A 23,983-nucleotide genomic window follows, 5' to 3' on the forward strand; every position below is an offset into this window, starting at 1 on the left:
CCTGTCGCACTCTGGTGACGTCAGCTTTGCATAGAGGCAAGATGGCTACATCGGCATGGATGCGCGGCCCATCTGCTATGCGACTAACAGAGGGTTTGGTGTCGGTTCTGAAAGAACAACGTCCAGAGTTTTTACCTGCTCTACTGACCAACTACAGAGAACATGGCGTGTTCCCGACACAGGTAGAGCCTGGACCGGAGACACACGTTAGCTTGGAAGCTAGTTACCTGCCTGCCTGCAGCCGCTGTACTGCAGCCGCTACAGGCTTTGTCGTTCACGGAGCTGATGTCTGGAGATACTGCAGGACTGCGGCTGAGACGTCGCTGTGTTGTTAATATGTTTTATCTTCATTGTGTATTAATATTTGTTTATCTCCGCAGGGCGCGAGCGCCGTCGGTGCCCTCGTGGGTTTCAGTAATGCCAAACTGGGTTCGAGCAAGACCAGGTGTGAAAATGAATGCCTCTTGTCATCTTCAGCTGTTCTAACATCCCAGTTATCACTGAACTTTTGAGTTGCACAGTTGTAACGCTGTTATAATTATTATTGTTATTAATGTATAGTTTCGTGTATTTAGGCATTATAGAAAGTTATCCTCAGTGTTGCCTACCGTCTAGTATTAATAAGGTTGCCTCGTGTCAAATGGCAAAGTGCATCTTGTGTAGAGTGTAGGACATAAAGGGCCAAATGTTAACGTTAACAAGAACGACAGATGTTAAATGACTTCTTACACACACAGGGGACTATTCTGTAAAGTTTAGTGCTTTTTTCATTCATAGACAGGACTGAGTATTATTTACATTTTTTCATACAGTGGTAATCTGATAGTTAAGGCTCACGACCAATACAATACCTTTTTAATACCTTAATTCGAGTGTGTTGGACATGGACATCTCCTTTATGAATTTGGGTACATAACTTATCCAGGTTGCTCATCACTGTGTGCCCAGATGCTTGCTTATCAAAAATGTCATTATGCAGAGAAATCAGAGAGAAGTCTGGATGTACACAATGTGCTGCTGAATCTTGACATTGACACACTGGAGACCAACTCCACTGATCCTCAGTCACATTCATTAATTACAGATTCTGCCAATTGGAGCAGTGAGATACAAATCCTGAGGAAATATTCAAAACCACGGATATGACTGTGCACATAAATAACTGTTTCATTCAATAAAAAATTCTCAAATGCTAAACGCTGTCTAAACCTGAGCAGCCATAGAGGAACTATGATGTTGATTGGGGCGGCATGGTGACGCAGCAGGTAGTGCGCGTGCCTCACAGCAAGAAGGTCGGCGGTTCGATCCCCGGGTCAGGCGGGGTCTTTCTGTGTGAAGTTTACATGTTCTTCCTGTGCATGCGTGGGTTCTCTCCGAGCACTCCGGCTTCCTCCCACAGACCAAAAACATGCTCATTAGGTTGATTGGTGACTCTAAATTGTCCTTAGGTCTGTATATGTTGCCCTGCAATCAACTGGCGACCGGTTCAGGGTGTACCCCGCCTTTCGCCCAATGACAGTTGGGATAGGCTCCAGTCCCCCCGCAACCCTGAAAGGGATAGTTGTGTATAGACAATGGATGGATGGATGGATGGATGGTGTTGATTGGCTCAATCTTTGGAGGGTGATTCCAAATTCTGACTAATGAGGAGAAAGTTTCAGTGGTAGCATCAGTAGAACATTTCTATATTGTGTGACGGCAGGTTTGAGGGTCTCTGCCTGCTCTCCATGCTGGTTAAGGACAGCTCCAGTGATCTGTTCCAGCAGCACTGCCTTTCCTGGCTGCGCTCCCTGCAGCAGGTCATACAGGTATGATACACCACCACAGTCTGCATTTACTAGAAAACCTGAATTATGACTACACAGCTCAACACCCTCCTCTCTGATTTCTCTCCCCCGCCCTCTTCCTGTGTGTGTGTGTGTGTGTGTGTGTGTGTGTGTGTGTGTGTGTGTGTGTGTGTGTGTGTGTGTGTGTGTGTGTGTGTGTGTGTGTGTGTGTGTTTGTTTGTTTGTTTGTTTGTTTGTTTGTTTGTTTGTTTGTGTGTGTGTTTGTGTCTGCCATCCCCTAGTCTCAGGCTCCAGTTCAGACAATCCAGCTTGCGGTGAACATTCTGAAGGATGTACTGCAATACTCGTCCCAGCTACCAGAGCTGGCCAGGGAGGTTGGCCTCAACTCCATCCTTGGCATCCTGACATCTCTGCTGGGCCTTAAGACAGAGGTGAGGAGGCAGGGCACGACCTTCTAAGTAATGAAGAGAAAGATTCAAGATGTCTGGAGCCTCATAAGTATGATTGACAGACCATATTACAAAATTGCCCATCGAGAGCACAGTTTTCAGAATCAGCATTCCTTTATTGATCCCCGAGGGGAAATTGTTTTTTGTACAGTGCTCCACACAAAACAGAATTACAGATTAGAATAAAAAAGAGAGAAAGAACATGAAGGAATAAATATATATATAAAGGCAATATTAAGAAACAGAATATTAATACTAAAGATATATGTAAATAAGAAATATACAACACAAAATATGCAACACAATGAAATGTACAGTAATAAAAATGAGTAATATTCTGAGTATATTGGATGTGCAAAAAAATGTGCAAAATGGAATCAGATGTGCAAAATGAAATTGTAAAATATACAACAGAACAGACCAGACAGTGACAGTGAAGTCCAAGGGCCATTCAGAGGGAGGAGTTGTACAGGTTAATGGCCACAGGCAGGAATGATTTCCTGTAGCGTTCAGTCCTGAGTTTTGGTGGTATTAGTCTCTTACTGAACGTACTCCTGTGCCTGGCCAGCACATCATGAAGTGGGTGTGAGACATTGTCCATGATAGTCCTTAGCTTATTCAGCATCCTCCTCTCTGACACCACCGTCAGAGAGTCACACTCCATCCCCACAATGTCACTGGCCTTGCAGATCAGTTTGTTGAGTCTGTTGGCGTCTGCCATCTTCAGCCTGCTGCCCCAGCACGCCACAGCATAGAGAATTGCACTTGCCACCACAGACTCATAAAAAATCCTTAGCATAGTCCGGCAGATGTTGAAGGACCTCAGTGGCCTCAGAAAATAGAGACGACTCTGGCCCTTCCTGTAGAAAGTGTCAGTGTTCTTTGCCCAGTCCAGTTTATTGTCCATGTATACCCCCAGGTACTTATAATCCTCCACTATGTCCACACCGACCCCCTGGCTGTCCTCAGGTCCACTACCAGTTCCTTAGTCTTTGCCACGTTTAGTTGCAGATGGTTCTGCTCACACCACGTGACAAAGTTGTCCACAGCAGCCCTGTACTCATCCTCATCGCCCTTGCTGATACATCCAACTATCGCAGAGTCATCAGAAAACTTCTGAAGGTGGCAGGTCTCTGTGCAATAGCTGAAGTCCGTGGTGTAGAGGGTGATGAGGAAGGGAGAGAGAACAGTCCCCTGCGGGGCCCCAGTGTTGCTGACCACTCTGTCTGACACACAGTGTTGCAGGCGCACATACTGTGGTCTGCCAGTCAGGTAGTCCACAATCCAGGACACCAGGGGGGCGTCCACCTGCATCGCTGTCAGCTTGTCACAGCGATGCAGGTGGACGCCCCCCTGGTGTCAAAAACTAAAGAGATGTCTAAAGTCACTTGGGTTTTGGGAATTTTTACCAAAGCAGCTATGTGAAGTTCTGTTTTATTGAGATGAATACAAAGATCGCATGTCTCCACCATGTGGTAATCTGCCCATTTACTAACTATTGCTGAAAGATTTAGTTGTTGATTAACAGAAAATTACAACATCAGGCCTGGAATTCAGTCATTTTTAGAGCAAGGGCACTTTGGCCTTTGATAAACACAAATTAATTGGGTCAAAATTGTCAAAACCAATTGTGCAATAGAAATAAGTGATAATTACATATTACGGTTTACAATCAACAAACTGGAGTCAGTGTGTTGAAAAACACTGATTAGTTTACTATAACTGTTACCCGAATGTCATTTTCCACAAAAATGCTGTTTGATTTATTTTTTTAGATGTGCACAACTCATTAATTGTTACTGTTATATTTTAATTCAAAAGTCTGTAAATAGGCAAGGGGTGATCAACATCAGTCTGAAGAAGTTTAAACACCCATGCAGCAATTAGCATGCCAAATTAAACAGACTCATAATACTGTGGACTCATTGTGTAGCATTAGGGAAAAAATAGGGCGCGTCCCCTGAAAGTAAGTAAGTAAGTCAACTTTATTGTCAATGCTGCTATATGTACAGGACATGCACAGAATTGAAATATCATTTCCTTTAAATCCCTGGTGCAAACAGCAATAAACATGAAATATAAAATATGATATAAAATCTAAAATAAGAAATATAAAAGAAATATATACAAATTAAAAAGATCAGTGTCCAGAGTTTGTGGGGGCAGAGGGCAGGGAAGGAAGGGGGAGGAGAGCTGGGAGGGAGTTCAGCATCCTGATGGCCTGGTGAATGAAGCTGTCTCTCAGTCTGCTGGTTCTGGCCCGTAGGCTCCTCATTCTACTTCCGGAGGGCAGGAGGCTGAAGAGGCAGTGGGTGGGATGGGTGGAGTCACCCACAATGCTGAGTGCTGTGCCGGCCACCCCGTTCCTGTAGTTTGACTCATCGTTGTTATTGATGAGCCCCACCACAGTAGTGTCGTCCACAAATTTGATGAAGAGGTTGGTGCTGTGTGTTGGTGTGCAGTTGTGGGTCAGCAGGGTGAAGAACAGGGAGCTGAGCATGCATCCTTGGGGGGCCCCCTGTGTTCAGCATGATGGTGCTGAATGCGTTGCCATCAACCTGGACTGCATGTGGTCTTCCAGTCAGGAAGTCCAACAACCAGTTGCAGAGTGAGGTGTTTAGTCCTAGACAGTCAAGTTTCTGTATCAGCTGCTGGGGGATGATTGTGTTGAAAGTAGGGCTGGGCGGTATACCGGTTCACACCGAATACCAGTGTATATTTTTCTTATGATATGAATTTTTAATATACCGCCACACCGGTGTATGTGATTACACAACGTCCGGAACACTGTGCTGCATGACAGTTTCAGACGGGACCGTTTTCAATGTTGTGCTTCTCAACAGGCATGGTGTAGGGCCGTGGTGAGGGTAAACTGTAGTGCTCTGGTGTTACGTTATGGTGAAGATGGATAGGACAGACATTGAATGTTCCGAAATCGAAGCTGCAGAACTAGTAGAACATGATGACACAAAAGAACTTGTGCTAAAAAAAAAGAACTTGTGCTAAAAAGAGGTGCCGTGTCTGTTGCTTTTTTTTTTTTTTTTTTTTTTTTTGTCAGGCTAAAGTCGTCGCTGGATCAGCAACATGAGCAATTTACTCCAGTTCAGATGATCAATGCTCACTCTAGGAAGCACCAATCCTAATGTGTAGCATATCAGAATGATGGGGAGAATCTCAGTTAAAAGCCTTTACCAAGCATTGCCACCCAAACGAAAAATAATTCATTCAGAAATAAATTACATGCGCATGTAACAGAAGACGAAAATAACGTATGTCCAATCTAGAGCGTCTGCTGATTTCGCCACTTCATGCAAACCACACAAGCCTGGTATCATATGAAAGCAGAGAGTTTGCTGATCATGAAGATGTCTGCCTCCTCACTGTGCGATGGAAACTTGGTGAGCTAGTAGCCAAAGAGTAGCAGAAAAAAACTTTGCTGAATCATACAGTATGTCTTACCTTTGCTGTTTTGTGGTCAAAAGTTATATTCCAGCTCGAAAAACCACTGCTAATGTCTCCTCCTATGACTCTGTGTTAGTTTGAGATCAACCATGAAGGTCCTGGTTGTTTACATAAAGAGGAGGGGGTTTCTAGAGTGGGGGGGGCGCTCTTCATGCGATAACCTATCCTATCTCTGGGCTTACTTCCGTCTGGATCATCATTGGTGTTATTATGGTGAATTTGGGTGCTGTCCCTCGAATCTCTTGACTCTGAGTGGTCAATAGAGGTGTCGATCATCAAAATTGACCAATTGGTCGCTGAGCTATCCAACTGCGCAGTGAGTTTCACCGCTCCCTCTCGTTTACTCATGAGTGAGCAGAGCATTAACAGAGGACACTGCTGACCAGCCCGACGTGTTATTTTACTGTTTTATTTGCATTTCGTCCTTTTATAAGAGATAAGAACAATAGCAAGCAGAAAAAAAGGATGAAAAAGAGCAGTTTCTCTGTATGCTTGGACGAGATAATGGTACTCTGCCCAGATGAGCGCCTGGATATACCTGTGTTAAAACATGTGTCTTCCAGATGAAAGAAAAAAAAAATACTGTCATATACCATGAAACCGTTATAATTCTGAAAAATACTGTGATATACATTTTTGGTCATACCGCCCAGCACTAGTTGAAAGCTGAACTAAAGTCTAAGAACAGCATCCTCACGTATGAGTCCTTATTGTCCAGGTGGGTGAGAGCTGAGTGAAGGGCGGTGGAGATTGCATCATCAGTGGACCAGTTGGCCTGATATGCAAATTGTTAGGGGTCCAGGGAGAGAGGGAGGACAGATTTAATGTGAAGCATTACTAACTGCTCGAAGCACTTCATGATGATGGGGGTCAGTGCCACAGGGTGGTAGTCATTGAAGCACTATGGAGAAGTCTTCTTTGGAACAGGGACGATGGTGATACTCTTGAAGCAGGTGGGAACAACAGCTTGGCTCAGGGAGGTGTTGAAGATGTCTGTGAGGACATCTGTGAGCTCCTCTGTACAGTCCTTAAGCACATGACCAGGAATGTTGTCAGGACCTGCAGCTTTGCGAGTGTTGATCCTGGAGAGGGATCTCTTCATGCTGGCTGGAGACAGGGACAGCACCCGGTCATCTGGAGGGGGTGGTGTCTTCTGTGCAGGGGTGTTGTTGTCAGCTTCAAACGGTCCAAAGATGTTATTTAAACTGTTCAGCAGAGCGATGTCACTGTCACAGGTCTGTTTTATAGTTTAGGGTTTATAGTCCGTGATAATAACTTAATTTATATAGCGCCTTTTAAAAACAAGGTTTACAAAGTGCTTTGTAGAGCAGAGGGCCCAACAGAGGGCCAGTAAACAGGCTGAGCATGCTTAGGTCAAGAGCAAAAACCTTAGAAAACCCAAACCTTAGATAAAAATTGAAGATTAGAAATTGGTCTAAAATTACTGAAAATAGAGGAGTCTAGGTTTGGTTTAAAGAGGTTGGACCACAGCATGTTTAAAAGAGGCTGGAAAAATGCCTTCAGTTGAAGAGTTATTTATGATGGATAAAATACTGGGTCCAACTGTGTCTGAAACCTCTTTAAGAAATTTTGTGGGCAAGGCATCAAGGCTGCATGTAGCTGATTTCATGTGGGTTATGGTTTGAGACAAAAATGACTGGGAGACTGGAATAAAGTTGCTAAAATCACAGAGAAAGTTTCTACTAGAAGTTAAAATGTGATCTGAGGGGGTAATCTGATTCCTTAAATTATTGACTTTATGTATGTTCATAGTTCGCTAACATAACACAGCAATTCTCTTGTAAACTCGTGTATGATTACTTGCACCATACAGCTGCTTGTGCTTATCACACAACATTAATTATAATAAAATACTAAGCATCTTTGTTATTCATTTTTTAGCTTCTTATCCATATTTGAAGCATTGCAGTCCACCACAAGCTCATTGGTTCTGCTGATGTTGAACTTCAGGTATTTGTTGTTGCACCATGTGATGAAGCTCTCTGTCAGTCCACTGCACTCCTCCGGAAAAATCATCTCTACATGAAGACAGCATGTTTCTCACTGGAAATTGTTCACTTGAATCATACATGTCTGTGTGGCGATAACTTCCATTTCACCCAAAAAATACAGTTATTACCTTATTAAATTGCTTCATAGTCTTCAGTACAGACATTATGAGTCTGAACAGACATTATGTGAACGGCAACTTGACTGGCTGGCAGAGGCATGCAACTGTGAGTCAGTTGTTCTAGTTTTGGATGCCTGATATTTAAATGACAAAATTGTTAATAAATTCACTGTGATCTCAGTGTGAGCTGGCGGCCATGGAGGGGATGACGGCCTGTATGACCTACTACCCCAGAGCCTGTGGATCCCTCAAGGTGAGATAAACTGATGGACAGATGGAACAAAGACTGGGGTGAAAGATAGTTTGTAGATATGAAACTTCAGCTCACGAGTAACAAATAACTTTTGGATCATGTATATTTCACTCCAGTCATTTGGGGAAAAAGTTGAGAATCCTGAAGTATCTTTTTCTTTCAGGACAAACTGGGGGCCTATTTCCTCTCCAAAATGGACAGTACCAACAAGAAAACACAAGAGGTTTGTGATTCTCACCGTTGAGGTGAATATAACCAAACATAACACAGAAGGCGTGTGTGTGTGTGTGTGTGTGTGTGTGTGTGTGTGTGTGTGTGTGTGTGTGTGTGTGTGTGTGTGTGTGTGTGTGTGTGTGTGTGTGTGTGTGTGTGTGTGTGTGTGTGTGTGTGTGTGTGTGTGTGTGTGTGTGTGTGTGTGTGTGTTCTTTTCAGGTCTTTCATTTTCGTCTCATTTCGTCTATCATTCTGTCAGATGGCCTGTCAGTGTTACGGCTGCCTGCCCTGCCTGGGGGGTCTGTTGGACAGAGGGGTGGGTGCTGGCAGAGCTGAGGGCTGGACCAATCAGATTCACTGTCTGCTGGCCTCAGCCAATGGTCAGCTGGCTCAGATCTACCAGGGTTCAGAAACAGGTACACTTTTCTATCAGTGGTGGTTGAATTTGTTGAGTTTGTCTTTGGAGTTGGGTTCAGGGATGATCGATTTCTTTATATATATTGTTAGAAAGAGACAGGCGGTGAGAGTGTACGAAGGATGAGCAGAAATGCCGACGCAAACTGAAACTGAACCCCTTTGCCATTTATTTCTTTTGATTATTTGCTAAATAAAAACAACACAAATAGAGCTCCCAGCACCACTCATGTAGAAGGAACACTGTGATTTCATGTAGTATGCACTGCTGAAATTATAAGGTGTCAAATATGACATAATTAACAATGAATTGAAATATATAGCATGTTTTATATGTCTTGTGAAAAGTCGGAGGCTGCATTAAAATTTCTTTTAATGTCCTATGTTGGACTTCTATAAAGTTGAGTCTGTAAAAAGAACAGCAGAGCTGTAGATATCCAGACTTTTTGTTCCCAGTATGACTCAAGATCCAAATACTCTGCATCCTACTGCACATCACAGGCTTGTTTTTCATAGATTTGTTGCTGCCAAGTCCAGTTGAGGTAACCCTAGTGACATCGGTGTGGCAGCATTAGGGTTATTTTCTCTGCCTTGACTAAGTTCAGTCCGTGTCTCGCATTAATTGCATTCCCTTTGTAGCTGTGTTCTAGAGCTGTCAACGAATATTCAAAATGCGAAATGTAAAAGAAGCCATCACCTTTCACCTGTAAAAAATAGTATTCAATTGTGGATAAGAAAGCACCACCGCAGTGAGTTTCTGGTGTCCAGTAATTCCTATTTTTTTAACAGCAACAAACAAATCTGTATAAGTCTGACATAGTTAAATCTGTCCGGTCATAATGTCGAGTGAAAATAATTCCTGAAATAGATCTGAAAATAATCTGGCTCTACATGGCATTTTCTTTGCCTCTCTGATGTCCGCCCTCTTTCACTCCTCTACTGATTCGGTGATTTATCATTTGGAGGGTTTATTTCAACCAAATCAGAGATAGTGGTGATATTTAGACTAGTGAAAGATGAACCAATAAGATTTGGGTGTGTTTTATTTTGTTTTGGTGTTGTTAAAATGATGTGTGGTTTACAATGCTAAAATTAATGTTTCTGAAAAAGGAGTCTGGTGGTGATAGAACAGCTGTTTGTGGTGAAACAAAACAACACTTTCATTGATTGAAAATGAAATGTCGCTCAGGCTGAAACAAGTGAATAATTCAACAACACGGTATAGGACTTTTTTTTGGTTTCTTATGTAATGTGTTCTGTATGCAGATCTTTCAGAAGACATTCTTGTTTTCACCAGGAATAGATCTGCTCATTTACCTACTTGACATAAATGTTGTGATTTGATAAATGAAATTAATATATCTGCTTGCACTCACTGATGATGCCATTTGTTGTTTGCTGTGACAGATGGAACGGTACAATATGAAGGTCCAGGGGTGGAGCTGGCTTTTCCTCTTCTCAACCAATCAGATCCCTTGCTGTTGCTGCAGCTCCAGCACAGATACACAGCTGTTTGCCTGGCACTCAAACACACACTCAGGTGCAAAACTCATATAAAACCTTTAGGAAGAATCCACATTTTAAAGGGCCAGTTCACCCAGAGTTATCATTACATATCGTGGTTTGAAGCCATGAGTTAGTTTAGTTTTGGTTTTGAAGTGCTGAGGTTTTCAAATATACAGTCTGTTTTTCATACATTTCCGATTACTCATCAAGCATAAGCTTGTTTTAAATTCTTACAATACTAAATTATGCTATTCTAGTATCCAGGGTTCTGAGATTTAAGTTGTTGAACCTAATAACTACCTGAGACTCTGGATACCAGAGTCACTTTTGAGGCCCATGTCAAGCAAACTGAAGGTCAGAATTGTATTTTTGTATAGAATGCCCACTCTATGCAGTGTTTATTTGGCTGGACAGAACACAGTTTGGAGTAACAGACAACCCACCTTAAATTTGTAAATACACCTTCAGTGACTGAAGATGGCCTGAATTGCAATTTCCACAAATGATGATATATGGTCAGCATCGTGCCATATAGTGTCAATAAAGGAATGGCACTGGAGCCTAACCGCTATGTAGAGTTAGTGTTTCAGACGACCTTTCCAGTTACAGGATTATACTGATTTCATTTTGCATTTATCTCTCTCCATCAGGGTTGATCCAGCTTCAGCTGTCCGTCTGCCTGTCAGACCAATACTTAACCTTGTGTGCCGAGCCCTCGCTGTCAGCCCCAAGAGCATAGTGAGCATACACACACACACAAACACACCATGGGTATTTCACAGTGTCTGAGGAGGAAAGACCTGATTTTGACCCAAACATTTTAATACATACTATAGCACTACATGCTTTAATGAAACAACAAACCACGTCCAAACTGACCGTGAACCACTGACTGTATAAGCAGCAAAACAGAGCATGTAATCTACATTTTTGAGTATACATGCTAACATACAGTATTGATCATAATCCACGTAGGCTGATTCGCTGAATGTAGACGGAGGGTGTAGAAAAATTTCCCTAATCCTTCTGCTGTCTGTGTGTTGCTGTTTTCAAAATCCTTGGCACTATATGAAACTAACAACAGCCTCTGAGCTACATGTAGATACCTACATGCTGATCTATGCTAAAAAGTTACCCTAAACCCTAACCTGGTCGCTAACGGTACAAACGTAAGCAAGCTAGCAGCTGTTTTGAGCTGGTTTAAAGAAATACAAACAAGCCAGGGTATTTTTTTCCCCTATCCCAGAATGAAAATTGGTGCAGTCAGACCTTTCTCCATCACTGTCATGTCACTGTGGAGAGAAGTCTGGCTATGTTACTCTATAATCCATGTTTTTAGTTGACTACTGTCTGTGTCAGAATTTAACAGGAGATGGAAGTGTGAGGCTGCTGGTTTTACCCATCATACACACAAACACAATGGAGGTCTTATCAGCCCTTATCACAGCGTGAGTACTGACATACACACACGTTTTTGTTTTGTAGTTGATAGACACACATATCATGTGCAATAACTAAATAATTGTGAAGATATGAGGAACTACATAAAGAACGCTTATAATGCTGTGTTGTGGAGCTGACACTGTGCATGTACTGTGTATTACAGTGTACATGGCGGCATGGTTCAGTATGCTGCTGTGCTACAGAGGCTGTTTTCTCAGACCCTATCTGCTTGGATGCCTCTACCTGAAACCAGTCTGGGACAGCAGAGAGCCTACAGGTAACTGCAGGACAATCACAAACTGATCATAGTGCAGCATTTAAGAAGCGACAACATTTGCATTGATTGCTAATAACTGATAACAAAACAAACTGCTTTTTATTTAGACCTTTTTTGCTCTTGAGAAAAATGTCCTAGTTTGTATTAGAAATCAGTGTGGTGTGGGAAGTGAGGGGGGTCATTTAACAGCAGCACTGTGGATGATGTGGTAAGGTCGGGTTTTGACTTGGCAGCTGAAGCATTTGTCTTGTGTGCCTCTCCTTCGTCCACAGCTCAGTGCGTGTGTCAGTGTTCAGAACCTTAGAGCTTTGGGTCCAGGTGGCCGGAGCCTCTGCTAGCATACTTCAGGGAAGCCCTGGTCATTCAGAGCTCCTGTTTAGCCACCTGCTTGGTGACATCACACCTGGGGCAGAGTCTGTCAAGGTTAGTTCATTTACTATGTAATTAGTCATGTATTTTACAGTTTTGTAGTTTTGCTTTTTGAACCTTGGGGGAACCAGTAGTTTGCAGGAGCAGCAGTCTAGTCTTTGTCACATGTCAGTGCAGCAGCATGTACATGTTGTCTCAAGCTAACTCTCTGTACCTTTGGTCTTGTCCTACAGCTCCGGGCGGGACTGTCAGCAGATGTTGTTCCTGGAGGGAAGCCAGGCCCACGGCGGACAAAAACATTGGTCATAGCAGATGCAGTCGGGCCGTCGCTTCAGAGGAAAGGAGACCTTCTAGCTAATCAGGATACTTGCCTTTCAGGCCTCAGGGGTAAGATGATGCCTCAGTATGACAACATCCTATGTCATAGTCTTGTAATTTTTTTTATTGTTATGCTGGTTTTCTGTAAATCTGGTGCAGTCTGACAAATTTCTTCTCTTCTTCACAGCACTGAGACAAATTATACTGACCAGTGGTACACTGCTAAAGGATGATATACACAAGGTAAATGTCAGTATTACATTGTTGTTGTATTGTTTTGGCAGCTGAAGACATGCAAAAAACACCAATTTGACTTCTTAACCAGAATATGCAGATTTTCATTGTAATTGCTAAACTAACTGCTATGAAACAGTTCATCAGTTGATGTATCTGAACACACAACAGAAAGCAGAACTAACCAGTGCAATTAGCTGCTGTAGTTAACGGATTGGAATAAAAACCTGCACATTCACAAACCACACAGGACTGAAATGTTTGCTGTTTTTCTGTGGTTTTCCATATAATCATAGTGTTCTTAGACAAGATGATGACAGTGATGACAATGATCGTTCTCCCCTATGCCTTCATCATGTAACCACTCGCTCCATTACAGAATGGACACCTCATTCTCTTTCTCAGTAGCAGTCAATGGTTTTCTGTCCTTGTTTTACTCACAGCGTCTCCATGATGTCGTGCTTCCGCTGTGCGTGCGTCTCCAACAGCAGCAGTCCAGCTGCAGTAACTCTTGTGATACTGCAGGGGGCATCAGTGGACAGTACAGCAGTGCCATCACCAGACGAGAGCTATACAGGTTTACCATCATTCACATCAAAGATAGATTTACAAGTGCTGTGTTTTGGTTTGAAGATTCAACATAAAGCATTATTTAGCTTCATTTTGCATATGAAAGATGCTATATAAAGTTAATTATTGTTATTATTATGAATGTATTAGCTCATTAATGACAATGATGTTAAAGTGCTGACAGTCAGGTGTAATTTTTAGTGTTAGTGGTCCTTTTCATATACTGTCAGCTGATGTAAGAGACCAATATTTTTGGATAAATTAAAGTCTCTATATGTGGGATTTTCATGCCAAAGAAACACAAATATTTTGATTGAGTTCATGTGGCCAGTCAACATCATGCCACTCATTGGTTCTAAAAAACATTCCATGACCAAATGTTATTTAGGGTTCAAGGTTCAATTATTATTATTATTATTATTACTACTACTACTACTACTACTATTACTATTATTGTAATTTTTATTATTATTATTGTTTGTTAGGTGTTAAGTGCAATCCCAGAAGGGGCAGAACCTTGCTGTGTTTGTGCCAGATCATTATTATTATTATTATTATTATTATTATTATTGTTATTGTTATTGTTAAATGGTAAATGAACTGCATTTTTATAGCACCCTTCTAGTCTTACTAACCACTCAAAGCACTTTACAACACAAATCAGCGTTTTATACTGGTGGCAGAGGCTACCAGTGCTCTGCCTTCTGAGCCATACGATTATTATTCATTGTCTTATGCCATGGCTCAAATTGCTGGAATGAGCTACAAACATGAATCTCTGCCCAGTAACTATAAATGATGTTACTGGTAATGACATACATGCAGAATTTTGTTCAAAGGAGGGAAAACTGGCAGAACTTGGAGTGTGCAGTTATTGAAATGCTGCAGGCTTTGATGATGAATTCAATTAGCCAAAGTGAATTTGCTCACCAAAACCGAGAATCACTGCTTATGGCTATATTTATGGAGGTTCAAACCCGGGCAGAACCCATTTGTGTCAGTGCCAGTTTATTATTATTATTATTGTTATTGTTGTTGTCATTTTGTCTTAGGCTGTGGCTGCAATTGCCATGAGCTGGAATGAGGTAGGATCACGAAACTCAGCGTAGTAACTGGAAATTATTTGCTTTCCACAAAATATGAGTAATACGGCCACAAGATGTTGTAATATGGCCATAAGATGTTGAAAATGACCAAAACCACAAACCAAACACCAAAGGACGACAGACTGATTAAATTAACAACAAAGGCAGCCATCCTAGACCGGGCCGCAAAGCGCCGTCAGACTGGGTTCCTCCCTCTACCCTAAACCAACATTAAACAACTAAATCTAACAGAAATAAAGACATGAAACTGGGACTACTGGACCCATCAGAAACTAAAGAAAAGGTAAAGAAACCACACACAGCCTGTCAAAGACCAACCGCTGAAGTCAAGGCCAGATGGTAAAAGGTATCTGCCCCTTCAATCACACCAGACCAAATACAGCTGAGCTATGAACACAGGGCATCATGAGTCAACATCATGTGCACATCAGAACCAGCAGGGGCAGCACATAGCGCTGGGTACATATCTACAGGCAGTGTTTGGGAAAAGGCCCACCACAAATACCAAATACCTCAAAACCCAGTGGACAGAATTTTACCATTTATTTAACTGTGCATATTCTGGGGGCAAGTATTAACCAAAATCTGAAGTGCTGTGTTTACAGGCCAAGTGGGCCTTTGCTCAAAACTCAAGATGCCTGTGAGTTTTCTTTATTAGACTCACAGGAGAAATCCAATGCTATCACTTTTATTCAAACCAATGAGGGGGGGGGGCAAATAGCGGAACTTTGAGTGCGCAGTTATTGAAATTCTACAGGCTTTGTGTTGATGAAACATGTGTGAGAATGGTCTCACTACTTGTTTAAAAAGAATTCAACTCTGAAGTGACTCAGCCTGAAAGCTGCTCATTGATGTTACAGCTGTTGCATCGGCTCTGATTGTTATGAGCAGGAAGATGAGCGACAAACATTAAACACTGCCCCATTATCTAGAAAGTATGTGCAAGTGCTTTCCAAGAAATAGAGTCCAACTGGCCAGATGGTGGCACTGAAATCAGGGTCTTCACACTATAAATCCAATTGACTTGAAACTGGACACACAAGTCAAGCCCAGTGCGCTCTACAAAATCCTTCTTGGACCATAAAAGTCTGCCTTGATGTATTTTCTTCCATTTTGGATTTTTGAATAGAACCTGAGCCCAGAATCACAGTTGCACCCATGTTTGTTATTTCAGATAGACTAACTGCTGACATTTGGGCACAATTCATCCTTTTATTTCACATGATTTAATTTTACTTCATTGCCGTCTACCAAGTGTGTCATTAGATAATGTTCAGTTTGACTTATATGTTGTAGCAAAGATGAGAAAACTGAAGACTGTTGCTGTGGCAGTCTGGTGTGGATCTGTTGTCTCATGTCAATGCTTTTAGGTTATTGCTGGCTCTGGTCCTTGTCCCATCACCTTGCTGGGCTCCACCTCTGACCTGTGCTGTATCCATCCTCAGTAATGGACGCACCGACCGCAACCTCAAGGTGACTGTTCCGAGGGGAGTAAGTGTTGGAGGGAGATACTGCTGCATAGACTAAAAGTCAGTTCAGACAAATGAACAGCAGTTTATGAAACTGAAACAGGAACCTTAATCATAAAGGCTACTGTTGGCCCCCCATAGCAGTAAAGGGTGAGCCAGCTTCAGCTTTTTTGAGTTGACATCCCTACTGAGCCATCACAATGGTTTCATTGACATAAATGATAAGTCAGGTTTTCTCACACAGTGCTGTTGTCCATGTGAGCATGGCTTAAATGAAAGGGGTGTTGGTTGAGGCAACGAAAACGGCACAGTACATGCATCTTTTAATGTTTACATTTTGATTCCATTCATTTCATAGTTTTTTCTGACTCTCTCTGCTTGCCCCCTCTTTCCTCTTTCAGGTGTCTACATTCTGTACTGAGGCTCTGACCATCTGTAACTCCCTCCTACACCCGCGCACTCAATCAGTTGCCCTCCCCTTGCCGCCACTCACCCTGAAACCCACCCCCACCGCCCCAGTCCTGCCCTCCTCCCAGGTACATGCCCCTGGACTTACTTTGCCAAGCCTTCTAGGTGGCCCTGCTGCTGGTCCTCCTTTCCCCACTCGCCACTCTCTCGGTCTGGGCCCTGCTTCCCTGCTGGGTTCCCTAGAGAACCACCTCTCCCTCGTCCCAGGACTGCCAGGCCAGGCCCCCACCCCAGCAGACATGATCCTGTCCCCGCACACACATCACCAGCAGGATCCTCCTGGCCTGGGCCCTCCAGAAGGGCAGAGACCCGTGTTTGTCCGCTATGACAGAGAAGAAGCAGAGGATGTGGAGATCTCTCTGGCTAGTGACTCAGACGACAGCGTGGTCATCGTTCCTCCTGGGATGCTCAACATAGATAACCAGCAAGATGAGACGGCAGCAGCAAACTCTCAGAACATGGCCTCTGCTGCACCAGGGAGCACTACAGTCACACTACCAGGAGGAGAATCTGTCACTATGGTCCCCACCACAGCAACAACTACCACAATAGATGGTGTCTCTCTTCCCAATGACCTCACCACCTCCTCCCCCCTAGTCACCACCTCCACCACCCCTGTCAACTCATTCCCTCCTACTGGCGCCTCGGTAGTCTCCCTGGTTCCACCTTTGAACTCCAGCACACTCACTGCTCCACCTGGTGGTTTGGGGGACTCATTGGCTGGCAGACCCCAGCTCCAGCAGATGCTGATGCAGCCCTCCACCCAGGGCCAGCCCGGCCCCATCAATCTACCACTCCAGATACACCAGCTGCAGAATCAGCTGAGCCAGCAGGGACGGCACCTCCATCAGCACCAACCACCGCCTGCCAGCAACGAAGACTCTGGTGTCATCAACATTAACAGCACTGACGAAGAGGAGGAGGAAGAGGATGACATGGAAGATGATGAAGAGCTGGAGGAGGAGGAGGAAGGGATGGATGAGGACGATGAGGAGGAGGAAGTGAGTGATTTTGCTGAGGAAGAGTTTTATGATGGGGAGGAGTATGAGGATTATGATGAAGAAGAGGGGGAAGAGCTGGAGGAAGAGGAGGAGGAGGAAGAAGATGGAGATATACCTCCACTGGAAGGAGCAGAGGACAAGGCTGAAGAAGTAGGAATAGAGGAGGGAAAGATGGTCCGGGCAGCAGTGGATGAAGGAGGGATGGCTGGATTCAGTGTGGAGGGAGAAGCAGAAGGAGGTATTGAGGAGATCCAGACCAATAGAGCGCTGTTTGGAGAGGACAGGATGAAGGTACAAGAGGTAGAGAGCATCGGAGTCCTGGAGGAGGCACGGGAGCAGGAGGGAGAGGAGGACGAAAGTGAAAGGATGGATGACCCCACCATGCCACAGATTTTGTGTGTCACTGGCGGAGCACTGGAGGAGAGAGAGGAGGCTGAGGAGAATGGAGTGGGAACAGGAGGAGGAGAGGGAGGAGGAGGGCTGCAGGAGAAGGCAACCTGTTGGGTGCCAGGAGCCAATGAGACTGAGCCAAAGGACATCTCAGAAGAAAGCACAACCAAGAACCAGCAGGTAGTTACATGTGAAAGTATTCTGGAAGGATAAAAGAAATGACAAAGACAAGCACTAAAATGATTTGAAGTGTGAAGTTAAAGGAGTTGAAATGGCAGCTGATGTATGACCATGGAAATGAGCTTGTGAACTGAAAGAAGTTGAAGTTTCAGTTTAAATGTTAACACTGACAAGACTTTAAGTGCAAGTTCAGGTGTATTCAAATGTGAAACCAGTTCTGTAGTGTAGCAGTTCTGTTTCTTGTGCATTGTGTCAGACTAAATTACATCAACAATTTTACAGAATGTAAACAATGACAACAACAGGGTGAGAGAAAGAAACAAACTGATATTTGGCCCCATTTTTGATACAATGTGACTAAGAAAAAAAAGTAATGCGTTGTTTTATCAGAAGAGAAGGGGAAGCTAGAAAATATCTGGGAAGAATAATACAAACTTGAAGAGAAACATTAAGGCTCATCTCAAAAAAATTGAGGTAGGTAATTAAAACGTGTTTTTTAAAGGCTATATTGAGACAACTAGTAAGGTGGTGGTGTTCTGTTATGTAGGCTGTGGACGTTGAGCCCTAAAAAGACTAAAATGTCAACAGTTCTCATTGACTGGAACTATGCTGAAACAGTTACGTTTTTCTTTGACTAGAATGAGACCAAAACAGCCAGACTTTCAGACAACTGAAACTTGACTAAAACATTTAAAAACAAGGACTTTACACTGATTACAATTAGCTGACAAAATGAATACTAGTGGCTATGCTTAAAGGAATTCAGGGAGGAGGACTGTTAGATGATTTAAAACAGGTTGTAAACAATTTTTTCAAAAAAATGAGAAAATCATCTTCTGTGAGGGGGCGGCACAGTGGAACAGTAGGTAGTGTGCAAGAAGGTCGCCGGTTCAATCCCCGGGTTGGGCAGAGCCTTTCTGTGTGAAGTTTTCCCGTGCTTGTGTGGGTTCTCTCCGGGCACTCCGGCTTCCTCCCACAGACCAAAAACACGCTCCTTAGGTTAATTGGTGACACGAAGATTGTCCTTAGGTGTGAGTGTGAGCGTGAATGTTTGTTTGTTTGTCGGTATATATTGCTCTGCGATTGGCTGGCGACTGGTTCAGGGTGTACCCTGCCTCTTGCCCGTTGACAGCTGGGATAGGCTCCAGCCCCCCACAACCCCAGAAAGGGATAGTTGGGTATAGACAATGGATGGATGGATCATGTGTGAGGGGAGAAATGCATTCAACACTGTCATTTTTTTCCCCAAAAAACAGGCCTAACAAAAATGTTTATTGACAAGAAAACTTCTAAAGGTGTAGACTGATTTCTTGTTTGTAGATTTCTCTCTGAAGTCATTCTCTGACAACAAGAGAAGAAACATCGAGAGTAATTAATGAATGAATCAAATAGATCAGAATGTCTCTGAAGGTCAGGTCTTTATAAAACAGGGGCTGAAAATTTCTACATCCTCCTCCACTATGTTTTTCTTTCACCAATAATATATACATGAAGCTGATATTCTTACAGTGTTATTAAAAGGAAACTAAGCTGTCCACTTAAAAGTGACTCTCTTCAACTCAACAGGAGTCTGCAGCTAAACCTGCACAGGAAGCCAGTGTGAGCGATAACCAGCCTTCCAGTCATCAGGAGGAACCACTAGCAGCTGTTCAAGAAGGAGACGTAGCAGCGGCAGCAGCAGATCCTGAAACATCAACAGACCTGACAACAAAAGAGCAAGAGGAGACAGACAGTGAAAAAAGAGACAAAACAGAAGTAGAGCTGCAGGAGACAGAAGGAGGAGGAGCCTGTGATGACAGTGATGGAGAGGAGGGGAAGGGAGTGAAGAGGAAGAGAGAAGAAGAACACAGGGAGGAAGAGGCGGGGCAAAGCACTGAGAAGAAAAAGGTAAAAATTCATGGTGATTTGTGGATTTGTGTTTCTGGGGTCAGATATAAATATGATTAATCATGCAAGACGTGATCTGGAATGATGCATTTTGCAGACTGTCAAATCTATGTTGGTTGACTATTGACGTACTGTGCAAAGCATTTGAAAATGTCAGCGAACTTACATGGGTGCCATTCAGACACATTCACACATTTCATGTTTTTGTGCACTTGGAGACTGGGGCCATAATGGTCCACTAGGCATGGTGAGCAGACCATAATTCTCAGAAAACTACAGGAATTTCACCCTGATGACAATACCATTATGATTACATTGTGAAACAAAGATGAAATAATTTGGATGTATCAACGTAATTTTCCCATGTTTCACTCTCTGCAAGAACAAAAGCCTGCTATGATGTGATTATGGTGGTGAGTGTACAGAACTCCCTCAGGCGCTTGGCGAGAGGTTTCAGGATATTAAGGTAAACAGCAGGTTCTGAACATGTTTTTTATGCCAGCTGATGTGCCTCACAACCTTTAACATGAAATCATTGAGCTGCAAGACAACGACAAGCTCAAAGGTAGATACCTCCCTGTATGTCCTTTTCTCATTCTGTAAAAACATGCACTGAAGTTTGCATTTCTGTTTGGGTCAGTGTGAGCAGTTCTTTTCAAAACTGACTCTTGCAAAGACTCAGTTGTATTGGAAAGGTGAATCAGAATACACAGGATGAGGTGTTAACTGTCCTGTTGTGCCAATAGGTGAGCACTTACACAGGAGCTATTAGGAATGGTGGCCAGATGGGGCTCTCCCAACAAAAGAGCAAACCAGAGACACCTAAGGTGGCCCGCTGTAGGCTGATCAGGCCTCAGCGTGTCCCACAAGCATCACCCTGAAGCTCAACCTGTCGCTGAGAGGTTGAAGGGGATTCTTATATAGAATCTCTTCCAGCTCCTGCTTTACAAGGTAGGTTGCTTTGATGTTCCGTGGTTTATGCCAACGTTTTTGGGGGCCAGTCATTCTGCTTGAGCAAGATCCACTGGCTGCTTCTCTCTGCCGCCTCTGAGAGTGCTCTGGCAGTCTTGCAGAGAGCCTGACCGTGCCATCTGAGTTCCCTCCGAAGTCTGATGGTAGATGATGCCACACACCCTCTCCATCCCATTTCAACTTCGCGGACTCTGGTGTTCCAGCATGTTGTTGTACCTCTGCTGCGCACTCTACATAGCGTAATTTCTTACGCTCATGGGCTCTCTCTACCGGGGCTATGGTGTAAGACATTTTCCATGAAGGGAAAGATCAGCTGTTGGCCAGTGTCTGCCAGCATGCTCCAATCGTGGGCCATACCTAGTTGTCCTGTTTCTGACTTGGTCAATGATGTTTTGGTGTTTTTGACAAATCTTATTTCCTTTAAGGGATTGGTTGGCTTTGGTGGCACACCTCATGCTCTCCAGAGCTGATGTCAAGCTCCTTAGAATTTGTTTTTGCCACCAGGTGTATCTCCCCTGTGTGAGACTGGTCTTGCAGCCTACTGTGATATGTTTGAAAGTTGCTGGAGTTAGGCAGAGGGCACAAGCAGGATCTTCGCCATACCATTGATGGAGATTCTTCGGTGAAGGAAGCAGGTCATACATCACTTTCATGAGAAAGCTGATCATACTTGGTTCCATTTCCAACAGTTCCTTCCAGCTGATCTTTCCTCTCCCCACACCTTCCCACTGCATCCGTTGTCCCTGCTTGACAAGGGACACAGCCTTGGCACTTCTCAAGACCACTTCCTTACACTGCACCTCTTCCACCACCATTATCATTTTCTCTGACATTGTGGCCTTCGGCCTTGATGGTTCAGTTGCTTTAAGGCCGAGTCCTGGATAGTCTGCCAGCCTCAGCAATCTACAGTTACCCATAACACCCTTTTCCTGAAAAATGCTTATGTATGGAGCAATAAACAGTAATGTCTGATGAGTGCTATCACACATTAATTTACACATTCACAATTGTGATTTTTGAGTACCTTTTTAAAGTCTTTATGTGTAGAAATTGAAATTTGCACTACTTCAGTGTCTCCAGGGGCCAAGACTATTAAGGGCTACCCCACACAGACCGTCTGGAAAAAAAAAAAAGCTGAACCATCAGATTAATATGAAAGATGCTCTAATCACATACAATTTACACATAGAACCCTATAAACTATCATTGTAGAAACATTTCCCACAAACCACATGTGAGTCTAAACAGATTTTCCCTGCATCAACATCGACACATCTCTAATGACAGAGCACAGCATGTTTCAACAGTTGCCTCTCTTTGTATGTCCCTCAGCTGGATGATGATGCCATGGCCTCCATGTTGGCTGATTTCATCGCCTGTCCACCTGATGATGAAGACGGTGCCTCTGGATCGAACCAGTCATAAACATTTGCCAACCTGAACTGATGTGATTGAAGTTACCATAGATACATTATATACTGCTAGGATATTGTATCATTAGTGGCATTTGCAAGGTTATCTTCCAGTTATTCTTCACTGGGTTCATATAATACTGGTAGAATGTGGCCTCCAGGTTTTTTGTTTTCTTCAAGAATAATGCCCACTTCAAGCTACAATATGTGGAGTTTGGGAGTATTTGGTTGAAGGGAAGTCAGACTTTTTAATAAATCCCAGCTTGTAATCAACAAGAACCAACTAGCTAAGAGAAGCAGTGCATTTTCTTTCTGTATATGTTCTTGTGTACAGTACGTAGTTTCCTACAGTTGATGGTCCACTGTGTAGCATTTAATGGTATCTATTGGCAGAAATGTAATATAGCATATGAACCTGCTAATAAGAATAGTTGTGTTTTTGTTACCTTAAAATGAGCTCTGTATACCTACAGCGAGCAGGTCCTCTTCCACAGAGTCTGCCATGTTGCACCGGCATGTTTGTCCAGTAGCCCAGAATGGACAAAACAAATACTGGCTCCAGAGGGAGCTTTTGTGTTTTTCTCGTCTTTCACGGCCATCATAGGGGAGGTTGAGGCAAGGGGTATTGAGTTGGTTGCAATCTGCAAGCACATTGCTAGATGCCGCTGAACTCTACACACTGGACCTTTAAAACTACAAAGTGATTTTCTTGGATTTATATGTATCTTTTTTGCTTGGCTTGTTTTGTCATCACTGTCATATGCTTTGTTATAAAAAGTAAACAACCAAACATGAGTTACAGAATTTTTTTATGAGATTTAATGGTTGATTACAACAATATTCCTGGTTTCTCACCCTTTTTAAAAAAAAGGTTGGTTCACCCACATTGCATGAGGGAACCCAGAGAGGTCTGTCGATAATTTATTATAACCTGGACATCTTTCTTAAGATATTTTGCTGCTGAATTTTGAAATTCAATTTTTGGTGTTTTGAGCTGCACAAACTAAATTGCATTCACCTCCATTGTATTGTCGAGGAGGCAGAAATATCAGATGGATATCTGAAAACCAGGACAAATGAAACCAACACTTACTGCACAGATACCATAAGAGAAAATGCATCTTTGTAATTTGGGTGAAGTGACCATTCACATTTAGACTGGTGTGTCCCAATTCCAAACTACACACTGTCTTTACACAGTAGGTTCCACAAACTGTCATAGTATTCTTTGTAGTTAAACTAATAAGAAGAAACTCGACATACTTTACAATTTTGTACTAACAGGAAATTATACAATAGGTGCATCAACAGATATCGGTTAAAATGCAGTTTTGGAATGCCACCAACATTAAATGCATCTAAGAAACAATGTAATTCTTACATTTTGTTCCCTAGAATATTCTGGAACTCTCTAACAGCCATCTGCAGTTTATTGAAATATTCTGCAGCTGTGTGCTGCTCCCCCTTTTCCTTTATGATGCTGTGGCCACAACTGAAAAATAAAGTGGACAGTATAGTTACTGTATGAATTAATTTACTGATTAGATTTGTGTAGAGTTCAGTTGTTAAAGAGTCATAGTCATTGACTATACAGTTCTTTAAAGTTTTACTGAGATAAACAGCACTGTTAAAATGCTTTCTAGTATGTACATCAGTAAGTGAATGTGATGAG

The 23,983-nt window shown here is 43.0% G+C and overlaps 1 protein-coding gene across 1 annotated transcript; it reads left to right on the plus strand.

Annotated features, from left to right (window-relative positions):
* Positions 1–12: 12 nt before the first annotated feature.
* Positions 13–23,098, plus strand: pelp1 (proline, glutamate and leucine rich protein 1). Its single transcript, XM_070993496.1, has 19 exons — positions 13–182; positions 381–445; positions 1,703–1,808; positions 2,069–2,218; positions 8,011–8,082; positions 8,246–8,305; positions 8,555–8,711; positions 10,117–10,249; positions 10,866–10,953; positions 11,575–11,663; positions 11,822–11,935; positions 12,208–12,358; positions 12,538–12,691; positions 12,810–12,865; positions 13,300–13,433; positions 15,903–16,005; positions 16,403–18,040; positions 19,607–19,927; positions 22,232–23,098. Exons 1-19 carry the CDS (start codon positions 42–44, stop codon positions 22,322–22,324), a joined length of 3,825 nt encoding a protein of 1,274 aa, XP_070849597.1. The 5' UTR covers positions 13–41; the 3' UTR covers positions 22,325–23,098.
* The last annotated feature ends 885 nt before the right edge of the window (positions 23,099–23,983 follow it).

This window comes from Chaetodon trifascialis, chromosome 23 (assembly GCF_039877785.1).
Source record: "Chaetodon trifascialis isolate fChaTrf1 chromosome 23, fChaTrf1.hap1, whole genome shotgun sequence".
In the NCBI taxonomy this organism is placed as follows: domain Eukaryota; kingdom Metazoa; phylum Chordata; class Actinopteri; order Chaetodontiformes; family Chaetodontidae; genus Chaetodon; species Chaetodon trifascialis.

Coding starts and splice junctions, on each gene's coding strand:
- pelp1 (XM_070993496.1), top strand. CDS start 42: ATGGCTACATCGGCATGGATGCGCGGCCCATCTGCTATGCGACTAACA. Junction 1,809..2,068: donor CCCTGCAGCAGGTCATACAG/GTATGATACACC, acceptor GCCATCCCCTAG/TCTCAGGCTCCAGTTCAGAC. Junction 11,664..11,821: donor TTATCAGCCCTTATCACAGC/GTGAGTACTGAC, acceptor TGTGTATTACAG/TGTACATGGCGGCATGGTTC.